Raw genomic sequence first — 16,533 nt, 5'->3', positions numbered from 1 at the left:
GTTGAGGAATGAAGAAGCGTGTGTGCGTGCAGGGGGGGTGGGGGCGGAGTGCACATCCATGGAGGGGGTGCAGAAGTGCACGTCCATGCAGGGGGGGTGCCCCGCCCGAAAGCATTTTGCAGTGATAGGTGCTTGATCATAGCTGCAAGTGCAGAAGTTTGCATGGGTGCTGTGGTGGCAAGCGAAAATGCTTGCATCAGTCAGTGCACTGGCGATTTGTGTGGATCCTGGGACTGGGTACAAAAGTGGTGCATATTGGGGCAGTATGATGAACACTACATTTGCAGGAAGTGTGCATGAGTGCAGAGGTACACTTTTCAGTGGTGGCAACTGTGTGGTGTGTGTATGGTGGGTGTCAAATGCAAAAGTAAGTGTGGGTGATGTTGCAGCAAGTTGATAAGTGTGTGAGGCTCTGAGATCATGTATGTTGCTGAACATGGGGCATGCGAGAGGCTATATAGCCAGTTTAGAGACTGCGTGTCAAATATGGCAGCACTTTTGCACAGGAAGTGATTTGAAGACTCACATGGACCTTCAGTACAACACTGTCTGCTGCCATTGTCTGTTGTATGTCCAGTCAATTTTTTTTTTTTATTTAATAGCTCTCCAGGACTTCAGTTAGACAGATTTCCCTTCAGTTCCTGTCCTGCTAACATAACCATAATAATAGTGCAGCGCAAAACAAACAATTTTAAACTATACATACAGAAAGTTAAAACATATGATATATGATATATAATTAAAAATTATATAATAGAGTCCATATAAAGTGCTCAAGTGCAAAAAGATGATCCAAAACGGAATAAAATAGTGCAAAAATCCAAAGGGTGATATCCAGAAGGAACCTCCACCAAATAGCAGGAATGGCCTCTCACCTTACAACTTCGACCTGCAATAGGTCACAAAGCATAATCAGAGAACCACCTGTTCTCAGAGGACAGCAAGCAATGCAGCAGTAGAACCACGATATCAGTCAGACTCAGGATCAGGACATGGCAATCAGGGCATAAAAAACAAAGGAGAGGAAATCTAGTGCTCTCTGAAGCCAAAATACATTTATTTAAGAATAAAAAGCGAATACACTCACTGTATAAGCACTCTCAAACGAGGGTTTCAGTCTAGGTCGGCGACCGCGGTTGACGTCACATGTGGCTCCTTCCCCTCGTACGACGTTACGTCCCTATGAGCGGGACTTCATCAGCGTGGGGTGAAAAAAGGCAGCATGCAAACGTCCCGCTGTCTAGGTATAAGAAGCCTGTGGCTGCCATGACACACCCACTAGTAATCAAGCCCTCCCATCATTTCTAATTAGACAACAAAGACTGTCAGCAAAGGAAGGCACAAACTGCACCATGATGGAAAAAAGTGACAGATTCGATCATAATGGGAAAAAGGAAACACATTCGATCGGAATACTATCAAAGGGCAGACTCCTAAATACTAAAAGTTATATACAGTGAGGAAAATAAGTATTTGAACACCCTGCTATTTTGCAAGTTCTCCCACTTGGAAATCATGGAGGGGTCTGAAATTGTCATCGTAGGTGCATGTCCACTGTGAGAGACATAATCAAAAAAAAAAAATTCCAGAAATCACAATTTATGATTTTTTAACTATTTATTTATTTGTATGATACAGCTGCAAATAATTATTTGAACACCTGTCTATCAGCTAGAATTCTGACCCTCAAAGACCTGTTAGTCTGCCTTTAAAATGTCCACCTCCACTCCATTTATTATCCTAAATTAGATGCACCTGTTTGAGGTCATTAGCTGCATAAAGACACCTGTCCACCCCATACAATCAGTAAGAATCCAACTACTAACATGGCCAAGACCAAAGAGCTGTCCAAAGACACTAGAGACAAAATTGTACACCTCCACAAGGCTGGAAAGGGCTACGGGGAAATTGCCAAGCAGCTTGGTGAAAAAAGGTCCACTGTTGGAGCAATCATTAGAAAATGGAAGAAGCTAATCATGACTGTCAATCTCCCTCGGACTGGGGCTCCATGCAAAATCTCACCTCGTGGGGTCTCAATGATCCTAAGAAAGGTGAGAAATCAGCCCAGGACTACACGGGAGGAGCTGGTCAATGACCTGAAAAGAGCTGGGACCACCGTTTCCAAGGTTACTGTTGGTAATACACTAAGACGTCATGGTTTGAAATCATGCATGGCACGGAAGGTTCCCCTGCTTAAACCAGCACATGTCAAGGCCCGTCTTAAGTTTGCCAATGACCATTTGGATGATCCAGAGGAGTCATGGGAGAAAGTCATGTGGTCAGATGAGACCAAAATAGAACTTTTTGGTCATAATTCCACTAACCGTGTTTGGAGGAAGAAGAATGATGAGTACCATCCCAAGAACACCATCCCTACTGTGAAGCATGGGGGTGGTAGCATCATGCTTTGGGGGTGTTTTTCTGCACATGGGACAGGGCGACTGCACTGTATTAAGGAGAGGATGACCGGGGCCATGTATTGCGAGATTTTGGGCAACAACCTCCTTCCCTCAGTTAGAGCTTTGAAGATGGGTCGAGGCTGGGTCTTCCAACATGACAATGACCCGAAGCACACAGCCAGGATAACCAAGGAGTGGCTCTGTAAGAAGCATATCAAGGTTCTGGCGTGGCCTAGCCAGTCTCCAGACCTAAACCCAATAGAGAATCTTTGGAGGGAGCTCAAACTCCGTGTTTCTCAGCGACAGCCCAGAAACCTGACTGATCTAGAGAAGATCTGTGTGGAGGAGTGGGCCAAAATCCCTCCTCCAGTGTGTGCAAACCTGGTGAAAAACTACAAGAAACGTTTGACCTCTGTAATTGCAAACAAAGGCTACTGTACCAAATATTAACATTGATTTTCTCAGGTGTTCAAATACTTATTTGCAGCTGTATCATACAAATAAATAGTTAAAAAAATCATACATTGTGATTTCTGGATTTTTTTTTTTTATTATGTCTCTCACAGTGGACATGCACCTACGATAACAATTTCAGACCCCTCCATGATTTCCAAGTGGGAGAACTTGCAAAATAGCAGGGTGTTCAAATACTTATTTTCATCACTGTATATGCAATAAGGATAGAAATCCTCAAAGGCAAAAAAAGACCCCTTTAAAAAGAAATCTTACATAAAAAATATATATGACGTCAGCCACGATCGCACACCCAAATTACATAAAATACATCAAAAACACATATGTAAATCCTTATATATTAACCCATTAAGGTCTCGAAAAGGAACACTACGTGTAACAGATAGATACTGGACATAAATGTTAAGAATATTAAAAATAAAAATAAAAATATTAATATTACAATATATATATATATATATATATATATATATATATATATATATATATATATATATATATATATATATATATATATATATATATATATTGTAATATTAATATTTTTATTTTTAATATTCTTAACATTTATGTCCAGTATCTATCTGTTACACGTAGTGTTCCTTTTCGAGACCTTAATGGGTTAATATATAAGGATTTACATATGTGTTTTTGATGTATTTTATGTAATTTGGGTGTGCGATCGTGGCTGACGTCATATATATTTTTTATGTAAGATTTATTTTTAAAGGGGTCTTTTTTTGCATTTGAGGATTTCTATCCTTATTGCATATATATAACTTTTGGTATTTAGGAGTCTGCCCTTTGATAGTATTCCGATCGAATGTGTTTCCTTTTTCCCATTATGATCGAATCTGTCACTTTTTTCCATCATGGTGCAGTTTGTGCCTTCCTTTGCTGACAGTCTTTGTTGTCTAATTAGAAATGATGGGAGGGCTTGATTACTAGTGGGTGTGTCATGGCAGCCACAGGCTTCTTATACCTAGACAGCGGGACGTTTGCATGCTGCCTTTTTTCACCCCACGCTGATGAAGTCCCGCTCATAGGGACATAACGTCGTACGAGGGGAAGGGGCCACATGTGACGTCAACCGCGGTCGCCGACCTAGACTGAAACCCATGCTCTTATGGATGTTTTATGCTGTTTCGCTGCACTCGTTTGAGAGTGCTTATACAGTGAGTGTATTCGCTTTTTATTCTTAAATAAATGTATTTTGGCTTCAGAGAGCACTAGATTTCCTCTCCTTTGTTTTTTATGCCCTGATTGCCATGTCCTGATCCTGAGTCTGACTGATATCGTGGTTCTACTGCTGCATTGCTTGCTGTCCTCTGAGAACAGGTGGTTCTCTGATTATGCTTTGTGACCTATTGCAGGTCGAAGTTGTAAGGTGAGAGGCCATTCCTGCTATTTGGTGGAGGTTCCTTCTGGATATCACCCTTTGCATATTTTCCCTCACTTTTGTTTCGCTGACACAAAAAGTGAGGGAAAAATCCTCTAATGGAGAGATGGATCGCAGTAAAAATTCAACGTTTGTTTTAATCCTTCCCCATTCTATCCAAATCTAGTAAAAAAAAAAATGTTTTTCGTTTGGCATACATGTTTATAATATTTATTACATTTAAAAAAATAAAATGACAAACTGCAGTGTTTTTTTATTGTACCTCTAGATGGAGCTCTAAACTTGCTTCACCTGAATAAGAAAAGTGATAAACATGGTGCTGCCCATTACTACCTGCCACATAGGGTATCATACCAAACTATTTCCAGATATTTATGATAGAGAGGGGTTGATTTACTGAAACTGAAAAATGCTAAATCTGGTGCAACTGCATAGAAAACCAATCCGCTTCTGGTTGTTTTACATTTTTTTCCCCAAAGCTTAAAGCGGCGTTCCACCCAAAAGTGGAACTTCCGCTTTAAGCGCTCCTTTTTGGCATGTAATTTTTTTGGGGGGGAGTGGGGGCTTCGGTAGGAGTGGGACTTCCTGTCCCACTTCCTACTTCCACACAGGGATCGCCTAGGCGGCGACTCCTCTCGCCTTAGGCGGCCCCTCCCTTTAGGCGATCTCCTGGGACATGTGACAGGTCCCAGGAGATCGCCTGTCCACTTATAGAGCACAGCGCGACTCGCGCATGCGCAGTGAGTGCTCGGCCGTGAAGCCGAAAGCTGTCACTGCCAGCTGCCCACACTATGAATAGAGGGGGGGAGGGTGGCTGCGTCACTGGACCGTGGGACAGGTAAGTGTCTGTTTATTAAAAGTCAGCAGCTACACTTTTTTTTTTTTGTGTAGCTGCTGACTTTTAATAAACCGTAAAAGGCTGGAACTCCTCTTTAATTGAACAAGCTGAATTTAGAATTAACCCCAGTATAACCAGCCCAAATGTGTTTAATTTTTTTTTTTTTCTCTAACGAATTCCAAATTTTCAGAAGGATTGAATTGCTTATTGTTAAGGAGTAGGCTGGGAAGCCCGCCGCCGCGTCCTTAAAGTGGTAATATATATATATATATATATATATATATATATATATATATATATATATATATATATATATATATATATATATATATATATATATATATATATATATATATATATATATATATATATATATATATATATATATATATATATATATAATTACAATCCTAACATTATTCTCCCTTATGTGGCCATTTCCATTTTAATTCAGAGGGTAAAGAGCATAATGAAATGAATGCAAGGGCACCGTCGGTAAGTGCTTATTGTAAACATTTCACAGTATTTACATATGCAGCCTGAAAAGTGTTTTTTGAGTGTCTCTTTAAGGACCAACAGGCAACTTTAAAAGCACTGCACATATTGTAGTAAATATTATAAAGCCAAATGTCCATCACCAGCTGTAATTTCCTAGGTTCATCAACTGCTTTGAGAAAACCAGTATGTCAAATATACTATAAAATATGATTTTTAGTATAGAACTTATTTTTTTTTCGCTATGTGGTCTATTCTATGAGGTCTATCGCTATGTGGTTATTCATAACATTTCAGGGCTGATGACTTCAGAGGTTCTCTGTGCTTATTTTCTCTAGCAGCGAATTCAAACTTTCAGCTCGTAATGATCACATCTTGTTGTGGTAACTTTATGGCCACCTCAAGTATTTAACACCAGAAACTCCTTTTTTTATAAAAAAATAAAATAAATTGTGTGTGTATGTATGTATGTGTATGTGTGTGTATATGTGTGTATATGTATATATATATATATATATATATATATATATATATATATATATATATAATTTTATTTTTTGTGAGAATGCATTTAACAATAATAGTGGCTGCAACATTTGGCCCGTAAAACAGAAATTGTCCTATTTAAAGTAATTTTATTTATATATTCTTTTGCAGATTACATTTCTTGGGCTTTCTACTGAGCACGGAATAAGAAACATTCAGGTACTAAATGTTGGGTTTAATCATGTAATCATGTAATCTGTTGCTTTTTTAAATATTCGAATAGTGCCACGTTCACAATGTACATGAATGGGTGAACATTACTGTCAAAAAAACATATTGATCATCGCATCAAATTCTTAGTCATTTTGGTGTGTGGATAGATAGATAGATAGAGATTATATATATATATATATATATATATATATATATATATATATATATATATATTCAGAAAGAATTAAGTCGGCGTAACTCAGAATCTACGCCGACCTAGGTTTAAGTGTATTCTCAAACAGAGATACGCTTAAACCTATCTAAGATACGACGGCTTGCGCCGTCCTATCTTAGATTGCAATATTTCAGCTGGCCGCTAGGTGGCGCTTCCATTGTGGTCGGCGTAGAATATGCAAATCGGTAGATACGCCAATTCACGAACGTACGCCCGGCCAACGCAGTACATTTACGCCGTTTACGTAAGAGATAGGCCGCCTAAAGTTAAAGATGCCCCCTAGGTGGCGTAGCCAATGTTAAAGTATGGCCGCCGTTCCCGCTTCGAAATTCGAAATTTTTACGTTGTTTGCGTAAGTCGTCCCCGAATAGGGATTTACGTAGTTTACGTCCACGTCGAAATCAATAGGCCCGTGCGGCGTACTTAGCTGCAATGCACACTGGGAAATGTAGGCGCCCGGCGCAGGCACAGTTCGAAAAACACGTAAAAAACGTAAGGTCAAGCCCCATTAACATAAAACACGCCCCCCTCAAACACATTTGAATTAGGCGCCCTTACGCCCGCCGCTTTAGGCTACGCCACCGTAACTTAGCAGGCAAGTACATTGTGAATCATGTACTTGCCTCGCTAACTTACGGCGGCGTAGCTTAAATTCCTTAAGCTACGCCGCCGCAAAGTTGCGGCAATCTTAGTGAATCTAGCTAATAGTGTGTGTACAGTGTCTCACAAATGTGAGTACAACCCTCACAGCTTGTATAACAGTGTAAACTTCCTGTCCTCTCAAAATAACTCCACACACAGCCATTAATGTCTAAACCACTGGCAACAAAAGTGAGTACACCCCTAAGTGAAAATATCCAAATTGGGCCCAATTCGACATTTTCCCTCCCCAGTGTCATGTGACTCGTTTAGTGTTACAAGGTTTCGGGTGTGAATGGGGAGCAGGTGTGGTAAATTTTGGTGTTATCGCTCTCACTATTTCATTCTGGTCACTGGAAGTTCAACATGGCACCTCATGGCAAAGAAATCTCTGAGGATCTGAAAAAAATAATTGTTGCTCAACATAAAGATGGCATAGGCTATAAGAAGATTGCTAAGACCCTGATACTGTGCTCCAGCACAGTGGTCAAGACCATACAGCAATTTCCCAGGACAAGTTCCACTCAGAACAGGCCTTGCCATGGTCAACCAAAGAGGTTGAGTGCACATGCTCAGCATCATATCCAGAGATTGTCTTTGGTAAAATGATGTATGAGTGTTGCCAGCATTGATGCAGAAGTTGAAGGTGTGGGGGGTCAGCCTGTCAGTGCTCAGACCATACACCACACACTGCATCAAATTGGTCTGCATGGCTGTCATCCCAGAAGGAAGCCTCTTCTAAAGATGATGCACAAGAAAGTACGCAGAAAGTACGTTTGCTGAAGACAAGCAGACTAAGGACATGGATTACTGGAACCATGTCCTGTGGTCTGATGAGACCAAGATAAACCTATTTGGTTCAGATGGTGTCAAGCGTATGTGGCGACAACTAGGTGAGGAGTGCAAAGACAAGTGTGTCTTGCCTACAGTCAAGCATGGTGGTGGGAGTGTCATGGTCTGGGGCTGCCGGCACTGGGGAACAACAGTTCATTGAGAGAACCATGAATGCCAACATGTACTGTGAGATACTGAAGCAGAGCATGATCCCCTCCCTTCAGAGACTGGGCGGCAGGGCATTATTCCAACATAACGACCTCAAACACACCTCCAAGACGACCACTGCTTTGCTAAAGAAGCTGAGGGTAAAGGTGATTGACTGACCAAGCATGTCTCCAGACCTAAACTCTATTGCGCATCTGTGGGGCTTTCTCAAACAGAAGGTGGACGAGCGCAAGGTCTCCAACATCCAATAGCTCGTCATGGAGGAGTGGAAGAGGACTCAAGTGGCAACCTGTGAAGCTTTGTTTAACTCCATGCCCAAGAGGTTTAAGGCAGTGCTGGAAAACAATGGTGGCCACACAAAATATTGACACTTTGGACATTTTCACTTAGGGGTGTACTCCCTTTGGCTACCAGCGGTTTAGACATTAATGGCTGTGTTGAGTTATTTTGAGGGGACAGCAAATTTACACTGTTATACAAGCTGTACATTCACTACTACTACATTGTAGCAAAGTGTCATTTCTTCAGTGTTGTCACATGAAAAGATAGAATACAATTTTTACAAAAATGTGAGGGGTGTACTCACTCTTTGCGAGTTAAAATTAGATTATATGTGTGTGTGTGTGTGTGTGTGTGTGTGTGTGTGTGTGTGTGTGTATATAAGTGTGGCTCCAGCCAAAAAATCTATTTCTAAGCGTTTTGGATATCATAGGGAAGGGTTATCACCCCTGTAACATTTGTTTTGCTTTCTGTGCCCCTGTTTAGAAGATTTCACCTTACTTTCTGTCCCAATGACAATTGGATTTAGAAAATTTGGGGTTATTAAGGAAACAAGGATTGGTGATAAAGCATCAGTGGAGACACCTTTTTCCCATATTCACTCTTACAGGAGAGAGTTTCCCTTACTAGGGGTAGATTTCCTCTTCCTTACAAACGGAGTAAAACAGGAAGTCAGAGGCCTGTGTGTGTATATGTGTGTGTATTTTTTATATATACCGTATTTATCGGCGTATAACACGCACCCCAATTTAAGAGAGAAATTTCAGGATTTAAAAAAATAAACCACTTGGAAGAAAAATAATGGTCAGTGTCCCTCTGCAGCCTGATGCCCATTTGCAGACTCACCATCTCATGCAGCCGCCCGTCATCTCGTACAGCCGTCCTCTCCTGTTCACTCGGCGTCTGCAGTCACATACACAGTCCCGCCTCCGCCATCAGCATTGGACCAGCTTTTGTGATTGACAGAACACTGGTCCAATGCCGGTGGTGGAGGCAGGACTGTGTGTGCGACGTCAAAGCCGAGTAAAGGGAAGATGACGGCTCAGTGAATTCCGGCGGCACTCGTTCCCCTCCGAGTCGCGCTATCGGCGTATAACACGCACCCCTGCTTTGTCCCCGATTTTCAGGGAAAAAAAGTGCGTGTTATACGCTGATAAATACAGTATATAATATAAAAAATCTATATTTTATATTTCAATAAAACGTTCTCCATAATAAAAATGGCTTGGATGAAAATAGTGACAAATCTTCTGGTACATTTCTTCAAAGTCCAATTCACCATGTGCATCAAGTGAAAACCACCATCAAGGCCCACAGAATTGCCGATCACCTTTAAAATATGGACCCTTTAAAGTTTGCGGGTCAAAACATGCATTTTTTATTAAAAGATGGGACACCACCTTAATCCGTGATGTTTCACCACCTACAACCACAATGGCCACTTACCTTTCACTTTGGACCCTTAAAATTAAAGGTCAGGTACATGTGTTCCCCTTTAAGCAACCGGGATTAGCCAAGATGTCAGGCTGTTCAAAATTTCCTATCCCCAGGAGTAAAAAAAAAAAAGCAGATAGTGTTTTCTGTTTGTGAACACTTCAAAAGCTTTTATTATATTAAACTAAACATGCATAAAGGAAGAACCGTCGTCCATTGTCCCAGACTTACTCCATGGCTTACTGCACCGTTTGTCTCATGCCAGCGGCTCCAAACACTGATGGATTGTGCTGCTGCTGCTGCTATTTAGGATACAAGAGACTACGCTCTGGAACATAGATTGGGCAAAAGGCTCCGCCCTACGCATTATGTCGGGGGGGGACTTCGTCAAGGGGGCTTTTTTTAAACTTTGTGTATTATCCCAAACTACTCCACCCTGAATTGCAACAAATTCTGTTTAAAAACCATTGCAACCAAAACTGATGTTTCAGTTTTTAAAAAATACCTTGCACTTAAAGGAGTTGTAAAGGCAAAAGTGTGTGTGTTTTTTTTTTTTTTTCAATCTTAATGCATTCTGTGCATTAAGATAAAAAGCCACCTGAGGTCCAGTGATGTCTATAAATGTCTCAGCCGTCCGATATTTGCTTGTTTCTGATTGGCCCTTGGCTCCTGTTGCTGTCAATAAGTCAGGGGAGAGAGGGTGTGGCTGGGTTGGGGCTCTGTGTCTGAATGGACACACAGAGCTGTGCCTCGGCTTGGGTGCCCCCATAGCAAACTGCTTGCTGTGGGGGCACTGAACAGGAGGGAGGGGCCAGGAGAAGCAAAGAGGGACCCGAGAAGAGGATGATTCAGGCTTCTCTGTGCAAATCCACTGCAACAGAGGAGGTATATATACTTTAGATCACTTTACTTTATTTACAGTAAATAAAGCATTCCTAATGGAAGTTTTGTAACCCAGCTTCCCCATGCTTTTTTCTACAGAATAGTTTTTATGCCAGTCTGTGTTTTGAGCTGTTATGATCATCTCGGTGTATCAGCTTGGAGATTTTCCTAGTAGCAGCTGATATATTGCACTTTGGCAGAATTGTGATTCACTTACGACATCTGAGCTTGGTCTTTGATATTGGACAAAGCCTTCAGTACATGGATCTTGGGTGGTGGTGAAGGGTGTAAGGGGCTTAATGGTCCGCAACTTGTTGGCAGTTTAATAGCAAACACATGTTTAAAATTCTGTCTTGTGTTGTGTGTTTTTCTTGGTAACTTCATATGCTACACTTTTTAAGTATAAAACACAATTGTGTTTTTGGTAAGGCCTGGCAATTTCCACATAGACTGACCACACATATGGAATCTGAGATGACAAGAATAACCTGACGTGTGTCACTCCCTCGTCCCCATTTTTGGTAATAAGTGGGGAAAAAAACATGGATAGGTTTGGAAAAGAGTGGTAGTGGAGGAGGTGAGAAATGTCCTTTGTCCTAAGTCTTATTCTGCAACTGTTCTATGTCTCTTAATCTGTAATTTGTACATTAATTGAATGGGCATGAGTAAAAAAAAAAAAATGTCTTCTACAATTAACTGAACAATCATTGTACACATTTGTTTGTATTTGCTTTTATCTTTTACTTTCTTATTTTTATTTCATACGTTTTGAGAAATCCTGCAAAATGTCTACTTTTATCTCTTGTAAACTAATATATATATTCATTAAAATTTTATAAAAAATATTTATTTCATAGGGTGTAACGGCACTTTACGTGGATGTCCCGGAATTGATACAATCTCCCCATCTGTGTAATTTAAATGAGAATGAAGTTATTTTCATGAACAATGGAAAAGTGAATGCAAAACCTAGTACAGCGCAAGTAACACAGGTGTGTAATTTGAATGAGGTGGTACATTTGGTCAGTGTTCTGTTTGACAATGAAAGGCATACTCGGTGTACAGGGGATTTATCAATCTTGCACTAGTGATGCTATGTATCATTTGTCTCGGTTCTTTCCATGTATCATTTGTCTCTGTGCTAATTCTGTGCCTCAGACTTGCATAATCTATGCAGTACAAAAGAAAGACTTATGGGTGGTTCACTTCTGCAGTGTGTTTGTCATTGCGTTGCATTTTAGACACTCTACCGTTGAGCTTTATAGAATCCGCATTTTAATGGAAGTTTATCAAAGATGCAGCATGCAGAACTTTTTTTTAACGCGCCATACGCCGCTTTGGTCAGTGACGTTCTCGCCCCCTCCTGGGAACTACATCTGTGCGGCAGGACGCTCTCTACGTGTTAGAGACTTCAAGGAGGTGTGAATTACTGGGCGTGCCGCAATGCATACTGGCAAATGTAGTTCTTACATGAACGAGCCTTGCAAACCAGGAAGTGAATGAGAGAACAGAAACTAGAACGCCGAAGGTGATATAGATGAAGGAATTTAATAGGTATTTACTTGTTTTAACAGAATCATTACACTATTCTGTCTGTCTACCTTGCAGACATTATTTTTAGGCAATTTTGTTTTTTCCTTTACAACTCCTTTAAAGTGCTTCCTAAGGCAGAAAGTTTTTACCTTTTTTTAATACATTCTATATATTAAGGTAAAAAACCTTGTGTGGGCAGCTTCACCCCCACCCCCTTTACACTTACCTGAGCCCCATCTAGATCCAGCGATGTGCAAGAGAGAAGTGGCTGTCTCGGGTCTCTCTCATTGGCTCACACTGCTGCTGTAGATCACAACCATTGAGCCAATGAGGAAAGAACGAGGAGTGGGCTGAGCCTTCTCACAGGAGCATGGCTCTGGAGCCCTCATAGCAGAGGCTTGCTATCGTGGGCACAAAGTAGGGAGGGAGGAGCCAGGACCACTGGCAGAGGACCCAAAAAAAAGAGGCTCAGTGCTGCTCTGTGCAAAATCACTGCACAGAGCAGATAAGTACAGCTTTTTTTTTTTTTTTTAAATAGCAACCTTTTAAAATCAATTTTAAAGTGCACAGCTATGATTGGGGCCTAAGGCTGGTTCAGGATTCATTAAGGCAGCGGTATCGAAACTGTGGCCTGAGGGATGAATGATTGCTCATATCTGGCCCTCTGGGCATTATTCCTCCCACTGATACGAGGCACTGTTCCTCCCAATAAGGCCCCTTTCACACTGGGGCGGGAGCCGCGGTTGCGGTATAGCGCCGCTAAAAATAGCGGCTCTATACCGTCGGATTTGCCGTGGGATTCGGCCGCTATCGGTGCGGTATTAATCCCTGCTAGCGGGCGATAAAGGGTTAATACCGCCCGCAATGCGCCTCTGCAGAGGTTTCCCATTGTTTTAAATGGGAAGGAGCGGTATAAATACCGCTCCTCTCACCGCTCCAAAGATGCTGCTAGCAGGAGATTTTTTTTTCTCCTGCCAGGTTGCTGGGCAGGAGTTTTTCAGGCGGTATAGCAGCGCTATTTTTAGTGCTGTACCGCCTGAAAAACTCCTCAGTGTGAAAGGGGTCTAACACCAATGATTTGTCAACATTCCTTTCATGACACTAGCAGTGGGAAACTATTCCTCCCATTGACACCTACAACGGGGCACTATTTATCAAATTAATTTGAAGGCGAAGGTACGATTTCTTCCTTTGGATCACGGGTAATGTTTTACTTTTTTTTTTATAGTCCCACTGACCACCAAGCTGGAGGCGTTGTTTCCTCCTACTGACACTGTGCATTTCCTACTCCCACTGACCACAGTCTGGCCCCCCTTAGGCTGCATTCACACCTGAGCGTTTTGTCGCATGAAGTGCGACTCCCCAAAACGCTAGAGGGGAAAAAATACATTATTCTCTATGGAGATGGTTCACATCTCCACTACAAAACGCCTGACGCCGAACGCCTGAAGCCCAAACAAGTTCTGGACCCTTTTTTGTCGCTCGAATTTGGGCGTTTGGGCGTTTTACATTTGTGACCCTAGACCTGTACAAAATCGCGGTAAAAAACGCTGCGTTTTGTCGCTGCAAATCGCGGTAAAAAACGCTGCAAAATGCTACGCTCAGGTGTGAATGCAGCCTTAAAGTCTGAAGGACAGTGAACTTGGCCCTTTGCTTAGAATGTTGAGGAACAGAATTTAATTTTTGTTCTGTAGTGGCTTTCAGAATTGCGCCACTCAATAAAACGGTTTTAGCACAGATTTGAATACTTTTTTTTTTTTTCCCATGCCATGTCCACTGAGCACATTTGTTTGATATATTCCCTGATCACACAAATGTGCAGCGGTGTGCAGAAAAATACATCTCAATCGACATGGTGTGAACAAGCAGGTAACATTGACAAATTGCAAGATGGCTGCTTGAGAGATGGATTGTAGATTGAGTTTTTAAATGCATGTAGAGCCCTTTACATTGTTTGTAGAACCTTGCACATCGTATGTAGTACTTTTGTACATTCTATGTATGTATACTGTATGTACAGTAGAAAAACAAACTTGTCTTGTTAAAAATGTATCCATAGCTACATGGGATGAGCATACTGGATACAAAATATAGAGCAATAATTACAAAATTGTACATCACATTTCATATAATATGTGATGTACAATTTTTTTTTATAATTTAGAGAGTGTACCCATATCTTGATATAGAGAGCTTGTGAATCCTGAAGAAGCACTGGATCTATGTGAAACGTGTGGATCCACTGGGCTCTCTATATTTTGTATCTTGTATACTCCTGTAGCTATGGACCAATTTTTAATGAGTAAATGTTCTTTTAGATAATAAAGATTTATTGTTTTATTTTTAAACCTCATTAAATGTTGTGTATTGTGTGACACTCTAACACTCCAAGCTCCCTGCCTGGAGATTTGGGGTCTCTTTCCCCATCTTCTGTTTTAATAATTTAATGGGGGGTGGTGTCAGTTATTTTGACAAGGACACAGTTTCTCCTCCCACTTTTTTAGATTCATGTACAGTATTTTCATTTATTTTGCTTTATTTCTGCAGAATGCTTTTTCCGGCTCTTTATGTATGATGACCTCTGCACCATTTTCACTTTTTAAAAGAGACTATCTGTATGTCCTGCTGAGCAAGTTTTCAGCTGGAGTATTGTATGCAATAGACCAGGACTGCTTGAGAATGAATAAGAAGGAAGATCATCATGAGGACGACGACACAAACCATTCGGTCTCCTCAATTGAGGATGATTTTGTAACTGCATTTGAACATTTAGATGAAGAGGATCCTATTAATACAACTGACAGACAAGGTACTGTATCGCCTCTTCAGACTACCTACAGTATATTGATTGTTACATTTATGAATACGATGCTGTGTTTGCATAGGTTTTGCTGTCCCTGGGTTATGTAAGTGTACTGAAGAATACTGCTTTAAATCTTCCTGCAAGTCCTTTGCATTGATATTGGGACTTTTGTTTTTTTAGACCAGTCTACATGCAGTTCTGCCTGAGATTCATCTAGGTCAGGGGTGCCCAACCAGTGGCCCGGGGGCCACATGTGGCCCGCGGAGCCCTCTGATGTGGCCCCGACCTCCTGCTCTGGGGTAGAATAGAGTAGAATACGGTTATTAAAAGTCAGTTTTAGTGCTAAAATCACAGGGTATATATGGGCATATATTTTCTGCAGTGGTTACTGGGCTGCTTTCAAACTGCCATCCGCCTGCTCCGCTCATTGTGGCCCACGACTGGTTACCAAGACTCTTAAGTGGCCCTCTCTCTTCAAAAGGTTGGACACCCCTGATCTAGGTCTTTTAAATCTTGACTTTCCACCCACCGTTACTATTGACTTCCATTTGTTAACAAAATGCTGGAAGTGTTTTATGTATCTTTTTTTTTTAAAATAGACTTCTAGTGCTTTGCAAAAGTCTATTATTCTAAAATCCATGCTCCTCAAGGTTTTTGACACAAGTCATATTGTAATTGAACGTTATTAACAATTTTCAATCTGCAGCTTGTTTTTTTTAAAATTGTGACCAGTCTCAGGGGATCCTGATGGCTATAGGCACTAATGCTAAAGCTAGCAGCACTAGCACTTTGAACTGCTGACCATGAAGCACCAAGCCTAGGAGCTGAAACAATTAGCTTCCGATGCTGCAGATCACTCCATAGGAGAATTTTTAAGTGATTGCAAATTCCTTCCTTCCTGCCAGATTGGGCACACTTGGCTGGAAGACCCTGGGTAGGGATGAGGTAATTTTTTGGGCGCCGGAGGCCCTGGTTCCGGTCCATTTTGTCAGTGCCTTTTCCTGTAATTTTTCCTGGTGGAAGTGGTCAGGTCAGTTAAGGTCGCCTGGGACCCTTTGTTAGCACTGTCTGGTTTTGTGATGGCTCACCTTGGGAAAGTGGCTGGTATGATGTTTATGGCAGGAACCTTGGCATTGTTTCTGCAGTTTTTATTTTTGCAGATCAAAGACCCAGTCAAAGAGGAGAAACCTGCCCCTAAGAAAATTTCAAATCTGGTTGTAATGATAAGCTAGCCTCCTTAATGCAGGTTGCAGAGAGTATTTTTCATATGGGCAGAAAGGAATCTTAAAGTGGTTGTAAACCCTTACAGACCACTTTGACATACAGGTAAGCCTAGATTAAGGCTTACCTGTAGGTGCAAGAAATATCTCCTTAACCTACACGGTTAAGGAGATATTTCCAAGAAAGACGGCACTGATGTCT

General features: G+C 41.2%; 1 protein-coding gene across 2 annotated transcripts in view; it reads left to right on the top strand.

Annotated features, from left to right (window-relative positions):
• AKAP11 (A-kinase anchoring protein 11) overlaps positions 1-16,533 on the top strand; it is a 98,959-nt gene that overhangs the window by 33,389 nt on the left and 49,037 nt on the right. For both annotated transcript variants that reach the window (XM_040341304.1, XM_040341303.1), the window contains exons 4-6: positions 6,263-6,310; positions 11,633-11,767; positions 14,856-15,117. In XM_040341304.1, coding sequence (XP_040197238.1) covers positions 6,263-6,310; positions 11,633-11,767; positions 14,856-15,117 — 445 coding nt within the window. The remainder of the gene's footprint in view (positions 1-6,262; positions 6,311-11,632; positions 11,768-14,855; positions 15,118-16,533) is intronic.

This window comes from Rana temporaria, chromosome 2 (genome assembly GCF_905171775.1).
Source record: "Rana temporaria chromosome 2, aRanTem1.1, whole genome shotgun sequence".
In the NCBI taxonomy this organism is placed as follows: domain Eukaryota; kingdom Metazoa; phylum Chordata; class Amphibia; order Anura; family Ranidae; genus Rana; species Rana temporaria.
The sequence above is the reverse complement of the archived record's forward strand: the minus strand, read 5'-3'. Positions and strand labels throughout refer to the sequence as shown.